Source organism: Phyllobates terribilis, unplaced genomic scaffold, assembly GCF_046119375.1.
Source record: "Phyllobates terribilis strain yellow unplaced genomic scaffold, ASM4611937v1 Scaffold_4__5_contigs__length_816908805, whole genome shotgun sequence".
Taxonomy (NCBI): Eukaryota; Metazoa; Chordata; class Amphibia; order Anura; family Dendrobatidae; genus Phyllobates; species Phyllobates terribilis.
The window spans coordinates 130,588,796-130,605,841 of record NW_027362764.1 but is presented as its reverse complement, the minus strand read 5'-3'; the positions used below and the strand labels follow the sequence as shown (position 1 = coordinate 130,605,841).

The following is a 17,046-nucleotide window of genomic DNA, read 5'->3' as shown; positions in this document are numbered from 1 at the left end:
TTGGATGGGCGTGAGAGGGCAAAAATGGGATGGACTATTGGAGCAAATTTTGGTTATGGGTGATACCTTTCCAGCCCCGGACATTATAATTGTGCATCTTGGGGGTAATGATATCGGAAAATTAGGAACTGTGGACCTTTTGTTTATGATGAAAAAAGTTTACAGAGAATCACCAGTTTATATTCAGGAGTGAAGATCATCTTTTCAGAGATTATCCCAAGATTGTTGTGGTCGGAATCGAAGGATCTGCGCTTTTGTAACAAGATTAGAAAAAGGCTGAATAGATATATGTGTAATTTTTTGCCATCCTTTGGAGGTTTTGCATTTCGACACATTGATTTAGAGGGTGGTGTCCGCTGCCTGTTTCGGAACGATTTGGTTCATTTATAGGATATCGGTAATGATATCTTTAATTTGAATTTGCAAGCAATGGTGGAAATAGCCCTTGGTGGGGTGGGGCCATGCTTGCCTGCTTAATCAAGATGGCTGGTTGGGGTTAGTCGTCCAGGGATCTGGATGGACAGGTAATTTTGGTTAACGGGCTTGAGCCTTATGGCTAAGCTGCGGATTGGTAAAGGTTTGAACTTGTTTTTAATAAAGTTGAAATATTTATTTGTTTATACTTAAATTTTATGAGTTTTTAATATTTTACACATTTAAATAAAGGCCGTGGCCAATTGTTTTCCATCTAGTCAATGTGTCGAGTAGTTTGTTTTCTGCGCTGTTTAGATAAAGGTTGGGGTAATGTATAATGCCAAGAGGAGGAACTACCAGGACATAATAAAGGACATAAAAAGAGGCTAATACAAAGTTCACTTACACTTCACTGCTGACTGCACCCTCAAGTGAGTGTCCCCTCGGCAGTTACCATGATGTCACTGTGTGATGTCATCCCATTCCCTGGATCACTAATCACCAGTAACAACAGTAACTGTCAGAAGTGACAAAAACCTGCAACCAATCCAGTGTCCATGAAATGGTGCTTTAAGGGATTGTGCAGTAATAGAAAAACATAACTGCTTTCTTCCAAAAACAGCGCCACACCCATCCACGGCTTGTGTTTGGCACTGTAACTCTGCTTCATAGAAGTGAATAGAGCTGAACTGTAATACCGGACACAACCAACAGACAGATGTGGCGCTGTTTTCAAAGAAACGAGACAGAATTTTTCAAACCTTGTACAACCCTCTTAGATTGTTTAACCTAAGTCAAAACCTTATATAAGAGATATTAATGTAATTATCTAGATATCAAGCAAATAGCCTCTTCATAGAGGAGGACAGGAGCTCTAATGCCACCCATTGGAGGTAGCAATCCTAAAAGACAATATCGACCCTTTAATGAGCCTTGACACATGACTTAGGATAAAAGCCAGAAGCTCCATTTACAGACAAGTGTTTTGGACTTTTTGCTTGATATCAGTGCAAAGCTACCACCAATAGGAGGCACTAGAGCTCCTGTTCTCTTCCTCTGAACAGGCATCTTGCATATTAAAATCCCCAGAGGAGCATTACTTGCCTATAAGTCTCCCCACGCCAACTTGGCGCCCTCTGCAAGGAAAAACTTTACCCCTTAGATCCTCTAGATATTACGTAACTGGTAAAAAAATACATAAGATACATAAAATACATAAGGAGCTAATATACATGATGCTACTCACACTCCACTAACTGAAACCCTCAGAGGAGTTCCGTTCAGCAGTTGATTATATGTCACCGTGATGTCACAACATTCCGCCACCTCACAACCGACAGTCACATACAACCAATACACTATACATGAATGGTCTTCTAACCCCTTATGGACACAACTGGTTTTGGCCTTAAAGGGGTTCTCCAAGAAATGTAATAAAATAAATAATACACATTTAAATATGAACCTTTTTTCTAAATACCTTTATTTAGCCAAAAGGTATACTTTATGTACTGCACTCTGTCAGGATTTTTGCAAAAGAGCGGTCCAAAATTCCCGTTGAGAGGTGTAAGAAGGCTAATATTTACTTTAGGGTGCCAACAATTTTGTCTGGCCCATTTTTGGAGATTTGTTTGAAATGGTTTCCAATGTGTCTTTTTTTCTCTGTTTTTTTGTGTTGTTCCAATACACGCAAAGGAAATAAACATGTGTATAACAAAATATGTGTAATTCCAAAAATTTTCTAGGAGAAATATTTCATTTTCTGAAACAATTTCAAGAGTGCCAAGTAGCGTAGCTACCAGGTGGGCAGGGGTTGCAGTCGTCCCGGGTGGAATTACACTACTGTTAACTGTATTGGCGTGCACAGAGCACCGGTATAATTAAGCTCTGTGGTAGTGCGGGAAGGCATGATCTCCCTGCACTACCGCTCTCCTTTCTGGTCGAAATGTCGGCATGCACACAGGATACCAGAGTCCCGGCGCGGTGACATCATTGCGCCGCCCCCTGAGACTTAGGCTTTATAGGGACTAATGTGGGGGCCATCAAACAGTATGGGTGCTAATGTTAGGACCATTATACAGAGTGTAAGCAAATATGGGGTCCATTATACAGTTTGTGGGCTAATATGGGGCCATTATGCATCATGGGAGCTAATGTGGGGCCATTATACAGAGTGGGAGCTAATGTGCGGCCATTATGCAGTGTGGGAGCTAATGTAGGACCGTTATACATTGTGGGAGCTAATGTAGGACCGTTATACATTGTGGGAGCTAATCTGGGGCCATTATACAGCATGGGAGCTAATGTGGGGCCATTATACAGTGTGGGAGCTAATGTGTGGTAATTATACAGCGTGGGAGCCAATACGGGGCCATTATACACCATGAGAGATAATATGGGGCCATTATACAGTGTGGGAGCGAATTTGGGGACATTATACACTGTGGGAACTAATGTGGGGCCCATTATACAGCATAGGAGTCAATATAGCGCAATTATTCAACATGTGAGCTAATGTGGGGCTATTATACAAAGTGGGAACTAGTGTGCGGCAATTATACAGTGTGGTAGCTAATGTAGGGCACCATGAGAGCCAATATGAAGCAATTATTCAGTGTGGGAGCTAATGTGGGGCCATTATACATTGTAAGCTCTACTGTAGGGACCATTATACTGTTTTGATGGAGCTGTGGGGGCATCATGCTGTGTATAGGGGAGCAGGGGACCCATCTTACTATGTAAAGGGAAGCTATGGGCCCATCTTATTATGTATAGGGGAGCAGTGGGTCCACTATACTGTGTATAGGAGAGATGTGGACCAATCATACTGTTTATAGGGGAGCTGTGAGTACATCTTACTATGTATAGGGGAATTGTACATGGGGGACTCAGGGGACATTATTAAATGTTAAGTGGGCACTTAAGAAATATTGTTGCAATAGGGGCACTCAGGGTACTGTGACCATCAAAGATGCACATGGGGCATTATTACTTTCTAGGGACACAACTTTCTCGTACAGGGTAATAATATTTTCTAGGGGGCAAGTTTACAATCTAGAGGGCACAAAGTAGACATTATTACTATGTAAGGGGCACAATGGTGGGCATTATTATGTATGGCTGTAAGAGGATCACCGTTTTTGTGCTCAACAGCAGATGCAGTGATAGGGACACATATGGCAGCAATAGCTCAGAATTAGGGTGACAGTAGGATAAGGACTTTATGCAGGTTTAGGATAGATGGGGACGGTACTGGAAATGTGATAAGTCAAATGTGTCTTTGTTGTAATCTCTGTAGACAAGTCATGGCTGGAGTTGTCATGTCGGTCTGGGTCAGATGGAAAAGTGAATGACTCCATCATAAAGAACATCATCTGTAAGTCACCATCTATAACTGTACTGTAATCTCTTATATGTTCTACCACTATATGGTCACCATATGACAGTAATATCAGTTTTGGTCTTTGTATATTGAGATTATTTTCAGTAACAGCATTATCATCTGCTGAGGTTCCCCTATACTCATAATTAGGCTGCGCCACCATATTTGTAATCAGTGTTACCTGTTTAGCGGCCCACTCAGATGCATCGTAGCTACGCCTCTGGAATGCTTGAAGGATGTTGGCCATATGGCTTCTTTAGGCGGTTCCTGGGGAAAAAAATGGCCGACAGCAGAAATCTGGCCTAAAACTGGATTAGAATGGACTATAATCAGCCATCCTCCACTTACCTCAGCTGAGGGAGAAGTGAGGGGTCTGGTGAGACCCTTTATAAACATAATCTAAGGAATAGCCATATCAGACTCCAGGAGAAGCAATGAATATTGCAGATCTGTACAAGTTTCCTGTGGCATTTGTTAGAACTCTCCTGTTAGTTTTTTTCTATTTTGGTCACGTGACCTGCTGCCTATTTATTCCAGCTCCGCCCTTCTGGCTTTGCTGGACTTCAGTGTTATTTGACTCTCTATCTAGCCAGGTGCTTTTGTACCTATCTCTCTAGTTCGTTTGGTCCTTTGGACCTCTAAGTACTTTTTGTCTGTTTGTCTTTTTGCTCCGCTACAACATCTGCTAGGAGGTGTCCAATTTTGTCCCAGTCCTTAGTTCTTTTAGGGACCCCTCCCTTTATTCTATAGGTCTGCGTTCAGACTAGCTGAGGACGAAGGCGGGTCTGTTCACAAGGAACAGGTCGCCCGCTACAACGTAGGGAATCAGCTTAGTCTTATTGTAGGGACAGATTCCCTTTCTTTCCTTAGTTCTTGTAGCAGAACATAACAGCATTCTCCTCCGGCAGAAGCTGTCACAGATCCAAATCGTAAGACTTATCTGTACTTTACCCTTTTATTTTATATTGTTTTTGTCTTTGTGTATGTCTTTGTATTATTTCATCTTCTGCAACTTTTTTTTTTAAGTACTGTACATTTTTGTATATTAAATCTAAAATGTAATGTTTGTTCCCTGCTGCTGTAAACGTACCAAAAAAATCCAATGGGGGCGAGAATAGCTTGGTTGTACTACCCTGTATATGATAGAGTGCAAGAAGACTACCTCAGGAAAGCTGGCTGGTGTGTGCTAGTGTGTGACCCAGTGCAGGCATCTTGCTGGCTTATCAAAATGGCGAGTGGTGGCAACGAAAAGTGAGGTGTGGATGGGAGAACTGGCTGTGGGATGCACTTAGCTCATCATCAGCCTATTGCGATAGGTGAGTGGACAGAGTTTGAGTAGCATCTGACTTGTGTCGGGAGAGAGTGGTGTTCATGACAAATTGGTGGAGACAGTAGGGATGGTTCATGACACCATGTTTTATTTACATATCGATTCCAAAAGAAAATTCCCCTCCTGCCCTATGATCACCTTGCATTTATGGATCTTGGAACACCTAAAAAGGCAACACTAGTGATGAGCGCAAGTGCTCGTTACTCGAGTTTGCCGAGGGTGCTCAAGTATGCACTGAGTAGCGTGGGGTGCTTGGGTGAGATGTTAATGTCCAAGCGGCCGCATGTTTTGCGGCTGTTAGACAGCCCAAAACATGCGGGGATTGCCTGACAAATACAAATAATCTCCGCATGTTTTGTGGCTGTCTAACAGCCACAAAACATGTGGCCACGGGGACTCGAACATGTCACTCGAGCACCCGCAATACTCATTGCATACCCGAGCACCCTAGGCAAACTCTAGTAACGAGCACTTGCGCTCATCACTAGGCGACACCTAAAAAGCAATGTAATTAAAAAAATTGTAGTTCTCAATTTAAAAATAATAATAAAAAAAGGCAAAGACTGGTTCAATATTTACCTGTAATTTATTGTTCATTTTCATATACAAAAAAAATGATAAAAGTCCTTTCTAAAATGTCCTCCTATTGTTTAAGGTGTGGCTGCTTCACACAGGGTATATACTACATTCATGACAAGTTTTTCTGGCACCCAGTGTAAATATAATTTAAGCAGTCAAACCTGAAATCCATAATCTAATCTCAAACGCAATACTTTTCCTTCTTAAACCTTACTACAGTAAAAAGGGTCAAAGCTTCACAGCAAATGCATTAACTATGATACATTGTTCTCTCAAAAAAAAAAAAACACAGTAAATTCTTGAACTGCAATGCAATGAAATGTGTTTTAGAGGTGGACATATCCATTTATACATATTTCCTTGGTATAGATAAATATATCCAGTTAAGATTCCATCAGTTTCAAAATGGGTTACAGCAACAGGCTCAACTGTATATATAGGTGTATATTTATATATATTCTTAAACAGGATACAGTATTTTAGCATAACGATTGTTAAAATCAGTAGTAAAAGCTAACACTGCTACATATAATTATAGCTACAAGAGTGAAATAGAACACGCATGATTTCACCTCTTATTTTATCCAAATGGTATTTTGCAATTTGGGACTAAGGGTTGGGAAAAAAAAGTTGTTTCCTTAACTGATCATCATAAAAAGTCATCCCACCACTTTTCTCAGTACAGATATCAAAGTAAAAGTTTAAAGTTTTTCTCCTGCAAATATCAGATTTTAAAAACATTTTTTTTACAAAGTAAATTAAGAGGACAATTCTTAAATCAAAAACAATATTAAAAAAAAGGATAACAGGTAGTTGGGACTGAGAATTTTCCAGATGCCAGCATATATGTAAGACAGTCATGTTTAAATTAATGCTAAATATTACATTCACAAATATCGCCCTCAAACCCGCTCCCATTAAATAAGAGTCTTACAATTTTGAGATCATGAAAATCAAGTTTCTGAAAACAAACAAAAAAAATATACATTTGTTATACATGCCAAGAAGTATGCAGTTGAAATGAAAGAATCGAAGAGAAAAAATGGTAACGAAAATACTAGTTTCCCATCTTATAAAAGCTGTCCATGAAATTGAACAAATACACAAGATACACGAGGGGTCCCCTCATATACACAATACGCTTTTTTTGAGAAGACGAAGGGGATTCAATGGTCTTTGTCTTGCTTGAGAAATTTATATGATAAAAATTCAACACTTCAGTCTGCGGATAAAAAAAAATCAAATACAAAACATAACTGTGTTCCCAGACGGTGTCCTATTGGCTAATATGTACAGAAATGACTAATAGACAAAACTTTCTTTTACAAACATGTATTGAAGCCTTAGTTTTCCTTTGAAAATGGCCTTATGAGGATTAACCAATAGTGAAAATTAAGACACTAGTGATTACAAACAATATTTTGTTTTTTTTTATGACGGTTTATACTACAAGGAGATTCCTTGCATCTTACAATGTTTCTCCAGGACTGGAGACTTTACAATACCCTTGGACCAGATTCTTCAACAAAAGAATCCTCGGACCACTATGTACACGAACGTTTGACACATACTCAAACACTGACAAATCCAACTCTTCTTTAAAATCAGACTTACAGAAATATTTAATAAAAGTTCATTTTCACTGAAAAATAAAATGCACGTTGAAGTCCTCTCAGCTATTCCCCACGTAACCCCATTAAAAAAAAAGTGAGTGAAGGGCTCTGACTCCTGACACCTTACATACCGGCATGAAAAGGACTATAAAATTGAAGACCTGTGTGGAAATATACCTGATATCTGCTAAATTACTGCACTTCAAAAAACTAGATTGTTCTTTTAGAATTAATTCTTGACAGGACAATATTCAGCATTTACATTTTCATAAATAATCCAAACTATTGTACTTGGATTACTGGCTACATAATAAAGCCTTTGCAAAAAGTATAACATCGCAAAACCGCTGTCAAATGGCTCATGAGATTTTCTTGCAAAATTCTTCAGCAAATATAAAATACAAACAAAATGGAGTAATCCTGAAGGAAATAATGTACTTAGCCCATCTGCAAGGTCTGAAAAGGTGGGAAGAACCTGGGATTTAAGGAACACCGCAGAGAAAATGCAAGTCAAGCACAGGGTCTGCACTAGGCAGAGTGCTCCTTAAATGAGGACCTGTCAGAATACATGAAATGTCTACATAATAAATATATATATATATATATGTATTTTTTTTATTAGAGCTTTTCTTTAAAAACTCAGGTGTTGTACAAGCCTGTTGTTATTCCACCTAGAAATAGATAAATATATATATCTCTGGGTGTTACCGATCCTCTAGGGCGTGACCACACCAACACCACCAGCACTGATTGGACAGCACCAAAGTATTAAGGACACCCCCTTTGACTAGTGGCATAGTAACACTCAGTTGACAAATTTCCAGGAGGAATTAACAGTAATAATGCAAAAATCGATGCACCAATTTTTTTTTTTTTTTTTTTTTTTTAAGGGAAATAAGTATTTTCAAAATGCAAATATTCAGAAAGCTAACAGGTCTTTAAATGAATAAAAAAGTTTAGAATACGATCTTCTTATCCCTGAATTATTGGCACGTTTAGGTAATTTTCTTCATCTATATCTTTTTTTTTTTTTAAAGTTTCAAAATACTTAAATTTGACTTGAAATGCTGAATAAAGTCCTCTGTGCCACTATTCAGCTATGTTCACATGCAGCATTTTTCTTCTGCAGCCAAAACCTGCTCTCTTGGCAGTAAAAAATGCAGCATTCAAAATGCAGAATATGCACCGTTTTTGGATTACCTGTGTGATTTGTCTTCAGTACATGTTTAATAAAGTTAGTTTTATTCATAAAAACTGCTGCGTGTGAACATAGCCTTAAAACTTAAATGTGACTTTACAATCGGTTTGAAATTCGTTGCATAGATTACAAATGAAAAAAAGTGACTTTATGCCCCACCCGTGTAGGTAACATTAATTTTAAGTTTTGCCAATTATAAATATTATATATACACCCTTACTATCAATGAAATTATTTTAATATTAAATCGGTATATATTTATAGTGACAGGTAACAACTTTTAGTTAATGCTTCCAACACAAGACCAGTTGGGGGCTTAAGCCTATACTGGGAAAATAAAAATATATATTTTCCCTATTTTGCAATATATTTTTAATACAGAATTTGTTAATTCCACACAAAGACAAAAAGGTTCTCGGTTTCATATGGCAGAACCCCGACATAGCAACACTGTAGAACATGAGCGTTGAGGTAATTTGTTTACATAGTTCACTGGATTACAAGAGTCAGATCAAGAAGAAAGAAATGAAATATCCTGCAGGGAAATTAAACAAATCCAGAAGCTTTGCACACATGTTTTGTTCCCTCCCTCGTGAAACAAAGGCACAAACATATTTTTCACTTTTAAAACATGTAAAAAGTGTTCCGTCACAGAGGAAATGATAAAAGATTTGAGGTCTTGTCTTAATCCATGAGTTGTACAGAATGCGCAATAAACTTTTAAAAATGAGACTAAAAAAATAGCTGAAAAAAAAGGTTAAACAACAACCTTAAGAGTAACATACCAACAGTAAAGCACTATCACTGGGTAATTGCTACAAAACTATTTCAAGAGTGAGAACAGAAAGCTATAGTCGTATTGCATTCGAATCATACAATCCATTGCTGGTATTGGTAAATTATTGCTAATCTGCCAGATTAAAAAAATACACAAAAACAGATTTGATGGAAACATGTAAATATTGAATTAATTTTTCTCTTATCTAATGTTTGATATTCCAGACAAAAATACTGATAATTTGAGTGTACACCAAGTACTAGAAGTGTTGTAAAGGGCTTTGATTGACCATCTACACTAAAGCAACAGATCCTGATAAGAGATAGGCTGAACTTGGTTAGGATAGGCTGAACTTGGTTAGGATAGGCTGAACTTGGTTAGGATAGGCTGACAGGTCTTATTTTTTTCAATCTAATTAACTCATGTCTGACTCTAGCCCACGTTCTCTATTGGCTGTTTAAAAAAAGACTTATCGCCTTCTCTTGTGGACCAGCCTTTGCTTGCATTAAACTGTATCTGTCACCACATTTTTGCCATGTAATCTGAGAACACCATAATGTAAGAGCAGAGACCCTGATTCCAAGGATGTGACACTTACTGGATTGTGTTTTGCCGTTTCAATGCAATCAGTGTTTTATCAGCACATTATCACTAAAGGACAACTGGCTTCGTGCCTTCTAGTCCAATCAAGCCCCTACCGCTGATTATCAGCGGTTACTATACATTATACACAGAAAGCTGTGGTGTGGTTGGGGTTATATATGGCTCATCAACTGAACTCTGCTAGATCTGCAGCATTGAAACAGACTATCATAACTCCTGCACCCAGTAACCAAAGTGATACATCGCTGGAATCAGGGTCTCTGCCCGTACCTCATGCTTCTGTCAGATTACACAGCACAAACCTGCTGATAGATTCCCTTTAAATAAGTAGGCCTTTCATTGGAAGAGCCAACACGTGCTACATTGTAACTGCACGCCTGGACGATACTTGCCCTGAAGAGAAGAAATGATTGCCGCTGGTCAACCTTCCTGTAGCCTGTGGCAATCAGCTGATCACTAGTGCAGATTACTTTAAATAGGGCTGATCATTACCGAGCTGAATTGATAGCCATAAACTTTTAAAATTCTGTGCAAATATATATATTTTACACTTTTCTAATTACCAAATAACCATTTGTACCACAATAGCTATGCTTCCATAAAAGGGACACAAATATTTGCAAGAATTGGTATGAATCTGTTATATAGTTAAAAGCTGCAGTACTGTATTACCATTAATAATTTATTTACCCTGCTGTTGCAAGACTTAAAATTATAAAGCACACATTTGCTTTGCAAATTTTACACAAGGAGATTTCTAAAGATTTTCTCTAAAGCAATTCAATTTGATTTTTTTTTGGATTTATTTTCCTTAACCATTTATTGCTGCAGCTTTACGCTACCCTATGGGTTACATGTACATGGAAAGTGCAAATTCAAATGGGTACAAAGTTTTCTGCCAATTCAATTGATGTTCTGTATTGGCTTCAGTTGGAGCGCCAAGTTTTTGATACACAGCTTTGAAGCCCGTGCATAATTATTTAAAAGTAAACTTTTTTTATGATTATTTATCAGCCTCTTCCAAAGTTTTTTTTTTTAACTTCATTATCTTTTGCCTCCCCTCAAACAGCATGCCCCAGTGTTGGTTTAGCTGCCTAGTACAAGTTCTTTAAGAAGCTACTTTTAACTGCTGCTTGGCAAAAAAATGTACTTTATTTAGATTTTGTGTAAGAGACTTCCTCTGTCTGAGTATAGGAGAAGGGGGCAGGGTGGTGCAGCCAGGGAAAGTGGATTACTCTCGTTATATAGAGATTTTTGCTGAGCTGCAGTTCAAAGCAGTTTCTTAAAGTAGCTTGACCTAAGCAGTTAAAACAGCACTGAAACACTACTTGTGAGAGAAAGCAAAATATACTAGTAAAAATATACTACAAAAACTCCTCTCTTTGCAAAAGCGGATTTAAAAATAAAATTACTAAATTTTGACTGCCTAAAGGCACCACTAGAGGGAGCGTGGGAGCTTACGATGTATACATTTAACTTATTAATAAAACAGTTTGCAATAATCTCCTTGGCTCCCTCTAGTGGTGACTACCGGAATTGAAATCCAAATGCATGGGTTTTGGAGCTGTATCACAATATAAAAATATATTATAACATTTTTTAGGTTGTGTCTAATTTTATAAGTGTTATAATTTTACACACTAAATACTACTTGGTGTACATCTCACTTAATTTCCTGTAATGAAACCATTTTTCTTCTCTCTTTTTTTTTTTTAATTCTAAGTAGTTTTGCCGGCCTTTGGTTTAAGAATTCTTTTGTTCTGTAACACTTTGAAACAAGAATGTAGCAAATTTTCCACAAAGAGAGGAATAAGAGGATGAAATGTACACGCAGGCCACATTTTATGGTGTTCCAATCAATGACAAAGCGACAATGTATTCCTTCAATTCTAGAAAAATCTATATAAAATGTAAAGCCAATAGCTATTCAAATGATGCCATGTCAATTTTGTAACACAAATAATAATAGAGGTGATGATGCTGGCTAGATGAGTACATAAATAATAAAAAAACATTTTTCAGCTTGTGTGTACTTGTTATTTTAGTTCACATTATAACCTAGATATGTTGGTGATGCATCGTGTAGAACTGTCAATTTGGTTTTCATTTTAGTATGTTTTTATATTGCATCTTTCAAAAAAAATATAAAGTTTTTAACATTTTGGATCTACCAAAATACATAAAAAAAAACACATTTCTAAACATCGCCAATAGCGGTAACGAGGAACTATCGTTACAAATAGTAGATGCAGATTTCACTTCGGTAAAATTATAGCGAATTTATACTTTAAAATGTAAAGCGAGCAGCTACATTATACAAGTTATTCCCAATGACCCAGAATTTACTGTTCTGCCTCAAAATAGAATAAGTTTTTTTTTTTTTCTTTTTTACATTTACTAATAAATTATAAAGTAACAATCTGGAATATTATAAAACCCCAAAATGCTTAATTTTTTTTTTTTCGCAACATTCTTCTATGCGGATCATAAGGTCTTAAGAGACGTACAGTTATTGAAGACTATCAAATCAAATATGGCACTTATACTAAATACATTAAAGCTTCGGAGATTTTTTCTCTCTTAAATGTTGGGAGGAAAAGAAAAAACGGCTGATGCAAAGTTCAGTGAAACTGACAGTAAGCCTTTCAGGTCAACTAAAAAAAATATATACAATATACATATTTCAACGAGTATTCTAAGGAAGAGACCAATTAAAGATTGGCATTTAGTAAAAAAAAAAAAAAAAAAAAAAAAAAAAAGCTTTGTGAATATAAAGGAAAAGGCACATTAACCAACAATAATAATTTGTTTAATGTTTTCCTGTATTTTTAAAACTTGTATGCATTTTTTTTTAAATTAAATGTAATCTTAGTGGGCAATTAAGTTATATATTCAACTGCCCCATTATCAGCGTAAAGGGGTCTTCAACTTTTTTTTTTAAGAAATTATCAGTAGGAAACTGTGGGAAAAAAAACTATTTTAAGGGCCGGTGCAGACGATCGTAGATTCTCTCATCTGATCGATTAAGCAAATGACTCGGTGTGATCCGATTCTCTCGGATATGGAGAAGATGAAGGAAAAAAAGTTTATTCATCTTCTCCATTCTGTCGGGCTTCAGAAATTGGAATTCTCCGCACGCTGTCAGGATTCTCCAGTGTCACTGCAGAGACTGGGCAGACACGTTAACAATTTGCATACTTGTGGTCAAGTGCCGACTAGACTTGCTCGATCTTGTTCTATGCAAGCGAATGGATCAAGGCCGAGCACGTCTAGTTGGAATATGCCTGGAAGGCAGTGATTCCGGAGAATCCTGACAGCGTGTGGTGCACACACTGAGGATTCGGAAGGTTGGAATCAATTTTTCCTGATCTGGTCACACATGTAACACTTAAGAAAAAAAAAATACAGGAAAACCATACTTGGGCTAGAGAGATGTTAGAACTCGGCTTACTAAATATCATGCCGTTAGGAAGCAGTCTAGGACATTTTTGTTAAATGAAGAAAAGGCTTACTTTCTATTAGAAAATGTAAGTGTGAGACAGCCATAGCAAATGTGTGATTCATACCCAGTCATCTAATGTAGACAGTTATTCTACAAATGTGTACAATTATTTACAATGGTGCTCGTGTATAAAAAAAAAAGAAAAAAAACCCCACAAAAACAAAAAAAAGGTAGCACTTCCTAAAAAATGTGATTTTTTTTTCATTTTCTTTGTGTTTTTTTGTTTAAACTCCCTTGTCAAAAAAGCCAACTTACATTAAAATATACTTGCTACAAGACAACACAACTAAAAAATATATAATAAACTTATACAAGACAAGTAGAAAATTCTGAGGTAATTCTGGTTTGAGGTGGTTTATGGTTATGACATTTTTTTTCTTTTAACTGTAATTTATTTCTTGTATTGTAAGTGAACCCCTTCACGCGTTGGATCAACACACTGCAAGGTGGTCAGTGTCATCCAGCATGTGAGAAGGTTGACCTTGGAAGCCACAAAAAATGCGTTCATGTCTTTTTTTTTAAAAAAAAAAAAAAACATTGCTTGCTCTGCAGATGAAAAAAAATGTATCCAAGTATTGAATCAGCAGCATCAGAAACATTCTCTGATTTGGGCAAAATTCTGGCAAATCGAGTGGGATCTGAATATGCACCAAGCTAGGTTTATTTTTTTTTCCACTTTGAGGTACAGAGAAAGGCGTCCTTTTAGGCCTCATTCAGACGTCCGTTTTCATACAAGTGTTCTATCCATGTTTTTCCATTATTATTTCCCACAAACTCATAGTCAAAGAGGCTGTTTACATTTCCATGATTTTTTGTGGATCGGGGGTCCACCAAAAAAAATCACGAGAAGTGTTTACTTTTGATCCGAGTCAAGGAGTAAAATCACCCGTACATGGAGAAGCTTTGCAACTTTTCTTTTGGCATCTCAGAAAAATCACTGATGGAAAAAATACACTGATCAAATACTGATGAAAATTTGATCCAGCACATTGATGAAAATCAGTATTTTTTTTGTTCTAAGCATGAGAAATAGAAGAGAAAAATGGACAACTGAATGAGGCTTCTGTGACATGATGGATCGGTGATGTCAGTCAAAAGGATTTTAGCTCATGTTGACTAAATGGTTGTTAAAGCTTTTACTGGCTACTAATCCCATGACCTGTTGACGAAAATTAAATAATCTGGTTACCTACAAAGACGGTTGACTTCTAGGCATCAAACTGTCCAACGTTGGTAACGTAGGGCGCTATCACCCCTTATTTATACCGTGTGAAGAACAGGACCTTCCTTTCTCGGTACGGATTTCCTACGGCAAAGCTTAGCTCTTGACCAGCATCCTTCCCCTTTTAATGGACAGTTACCTGAGAAGTAGCTTTGTAGCGTTAAATCAATTGCCGATTGATGCAAAGTGCAACCACAGTCTGCCCAGCCCACGCATCCAACCTCCTCAATATTTAGCTCTCCGACGAGAGGGAACATTCGGTTTCTAGTTTCTCTACATGTTACAAAGACACCCGTTAAGATCCGCAAAAGACACAAAAGACGTTTTTTTTGGAGCAAGATATCCAGAAGTAATTATGGTTGTCGAAAAGGATTCCTGTTGGTGGAAGGTGTATCTTATGTAACAGTCTTCAGCGTACTACAAAGTTTGCAGCATTTTTTTTTTCTGGTGGGTCTCCTGTGGTTCCCCGTCTGAGGTCACACATTAAGAGAAACCAACATAGTGTTTCTAAAAAGGAGTTTGTTGAGGTTCTGAAGTACCTTCACCTTTCTGCATTCAAAAGTCGGCACCTGAATGCTTGCTGAGATGTTCTGTTCATTTTTTTTTCCTGTTTTTTTTTTTTAATATACAACAAAACAACGTGCTGGTAAAATTGATCCAAACCACCCACTCCCCCCCCCCACAAGAAACCAAATATTAAAAATAAAAAAAAGATAATAAAATGTCAAGGTAAAATAGCAGCTGTATTCATGGGTCTGTGGATGCGTGGATGTTGTTTTTTTTTCCTATTTTTTTTAATTTATATATGAATTATTATTTTTTTTTTTTTGTTATTTTTCTCCAGTGTTTTAAAATGAGTCTGGAAAGACGAATGTAACAAATGACTCAGATACTGGACTCTTTGGGCGGCAAGTCCACGTTGGTGACGGATGTAACAATGGAAACAAGGTAGTCCGAGGTAGTGCCGTTCACTAATTTGCGGATCTGAGAAACACGTTCCTCGACACATCCAGCAGAGAGCCGTGCCTCCGCATCATGGTCCCAGCACTCTTCGATGGTGACACATAACTGTGCCAAACCCTGATGAGGATAAAGAAGATTACATTAATGAGAAACTTATTACAAATTTTTAAACTTAACTTGTCACATCAAATATGCAAACTCCAGTATATGTTGTATACTCCGCCATAGGGAATAGAACATATAGATAGAACATCTTGGTCATAAAGAGTTTTTCTAAAAATATCAACGTTTTCGGCCGATGGTCTAAAGAGTATGGGGGCACCGGCCAACTGATGGTTGGAAGAGATGTTGATCGCACATGCGTGATTTCGGAATGCTAAAAGCATTGTTCTCCCAGAGATAAGCCTCCGGCTGATGTGGCAGTTGGCAGCTTTCTCTTAGAAATCAAAGGGTCGCTTGGCCAAATGAGTTCTTCTGTAAATGTCAGAGTTGGCTGAGATGACTGTCGACCGAGTCATTGTTCAGCCAGCAGACACCTAATGTGTATGGTCGGCCTTAGTCAGTCTCAGACAATTAATGGCCAATTTTTCCTTGTCTGACAAAAATCCAAAATTTGGAAATTGGAACATTGATTTTCTAAAAACAGTAAAACACTTACTGGGTGTTTCAACCAGTGTTCTTTGAATGCCGGTCGCATCTTTTTGTGAACTACTACTTCCTGCAGATCTTCTAAGGAAGGATGCTGACCAATCTCCTCTTCGAATGGCAACATGTACTCATCGACAGGCCCTGGAGGCATTGAAACACACAAACCATTAGCCAAACCAGCTGCAAGTTGTAGGTCACCTATGGTATCATCCTCCTATGGGAGTTACCCTTCACTGTAATTCTATCTGTATTCACAAGGAGATCTCTACTCAAGAGTGATCTCTGCAGAACGAGAAGTATCGGCCCTGTATAAGGAGTCAACCGCGGCATTTAAATTGTAACCGTCGTTTGAATTTGTATTTTATTACTCAATACATGAAAATAAAGATATATTACAAATCTGCTTCTTTCTCCTCCTTGATTGATCAATCACTCTGAATTCAGAGGTAAAATCTGCGTTTGATGAAGAGAGATGTTCACATTACTGAGATGACAGTTGGCGTTTTTTCAAAATTCTATGGAGACGGAGCAGCTAGATTCTGCTGCAAGTTCTTCTGAAACGACAGTTACAGTTCTCCATAGAACTTTATGAGCACCAATAGTCATCTCTCTCAGTAATGGGAATACCTGTATTCACTGAAGACAGTTTACTCTTGAATTGAGAATTTTGACAATGAAAGATCAGTTCAAGAGGAGAAAATAGCGGAGTCTCTGATAATGAATGCTACAAAAAGTTTCCCATCTTCATGTGTACAAAAATAAAAAAATTGAAAAACTGTAAAACGACTGTTCCTATTTAAACGACTGAAAATTG

General features: G+C 37.6%; 1 protein-coding gene across 1 annotated transcript in view; it reads right to left on the bottom strand.

Moving 5' to 3' along the window:
• Positions 1-5,693: 5,693 nt before the first annotated feature.
• ACVR2B (activin A receptor type 2B) overlaps positions 5,694-17,046 on the bottom strand; it is a 192,463-nt gene continuing 181,110 nt past the window's right edge. The window contains exons 10-11 of the mRNA XM_073677733.1: positions 16,243-16,373; positions 5,694-15,701 (exon numbers count right to left, since the gene is read on the bottom strand). Of these exons, the coding sequence (XP_073533834.1) occupies positions 15,507-15,701; positions 16,243-16,373 (326 nt within the window). The 3' untranslated portion in view covers positions 5,694-15,506. The remainder of the gene's footprint in view (positions 15,702-16,242; positions 16,374-17,046) is intronic.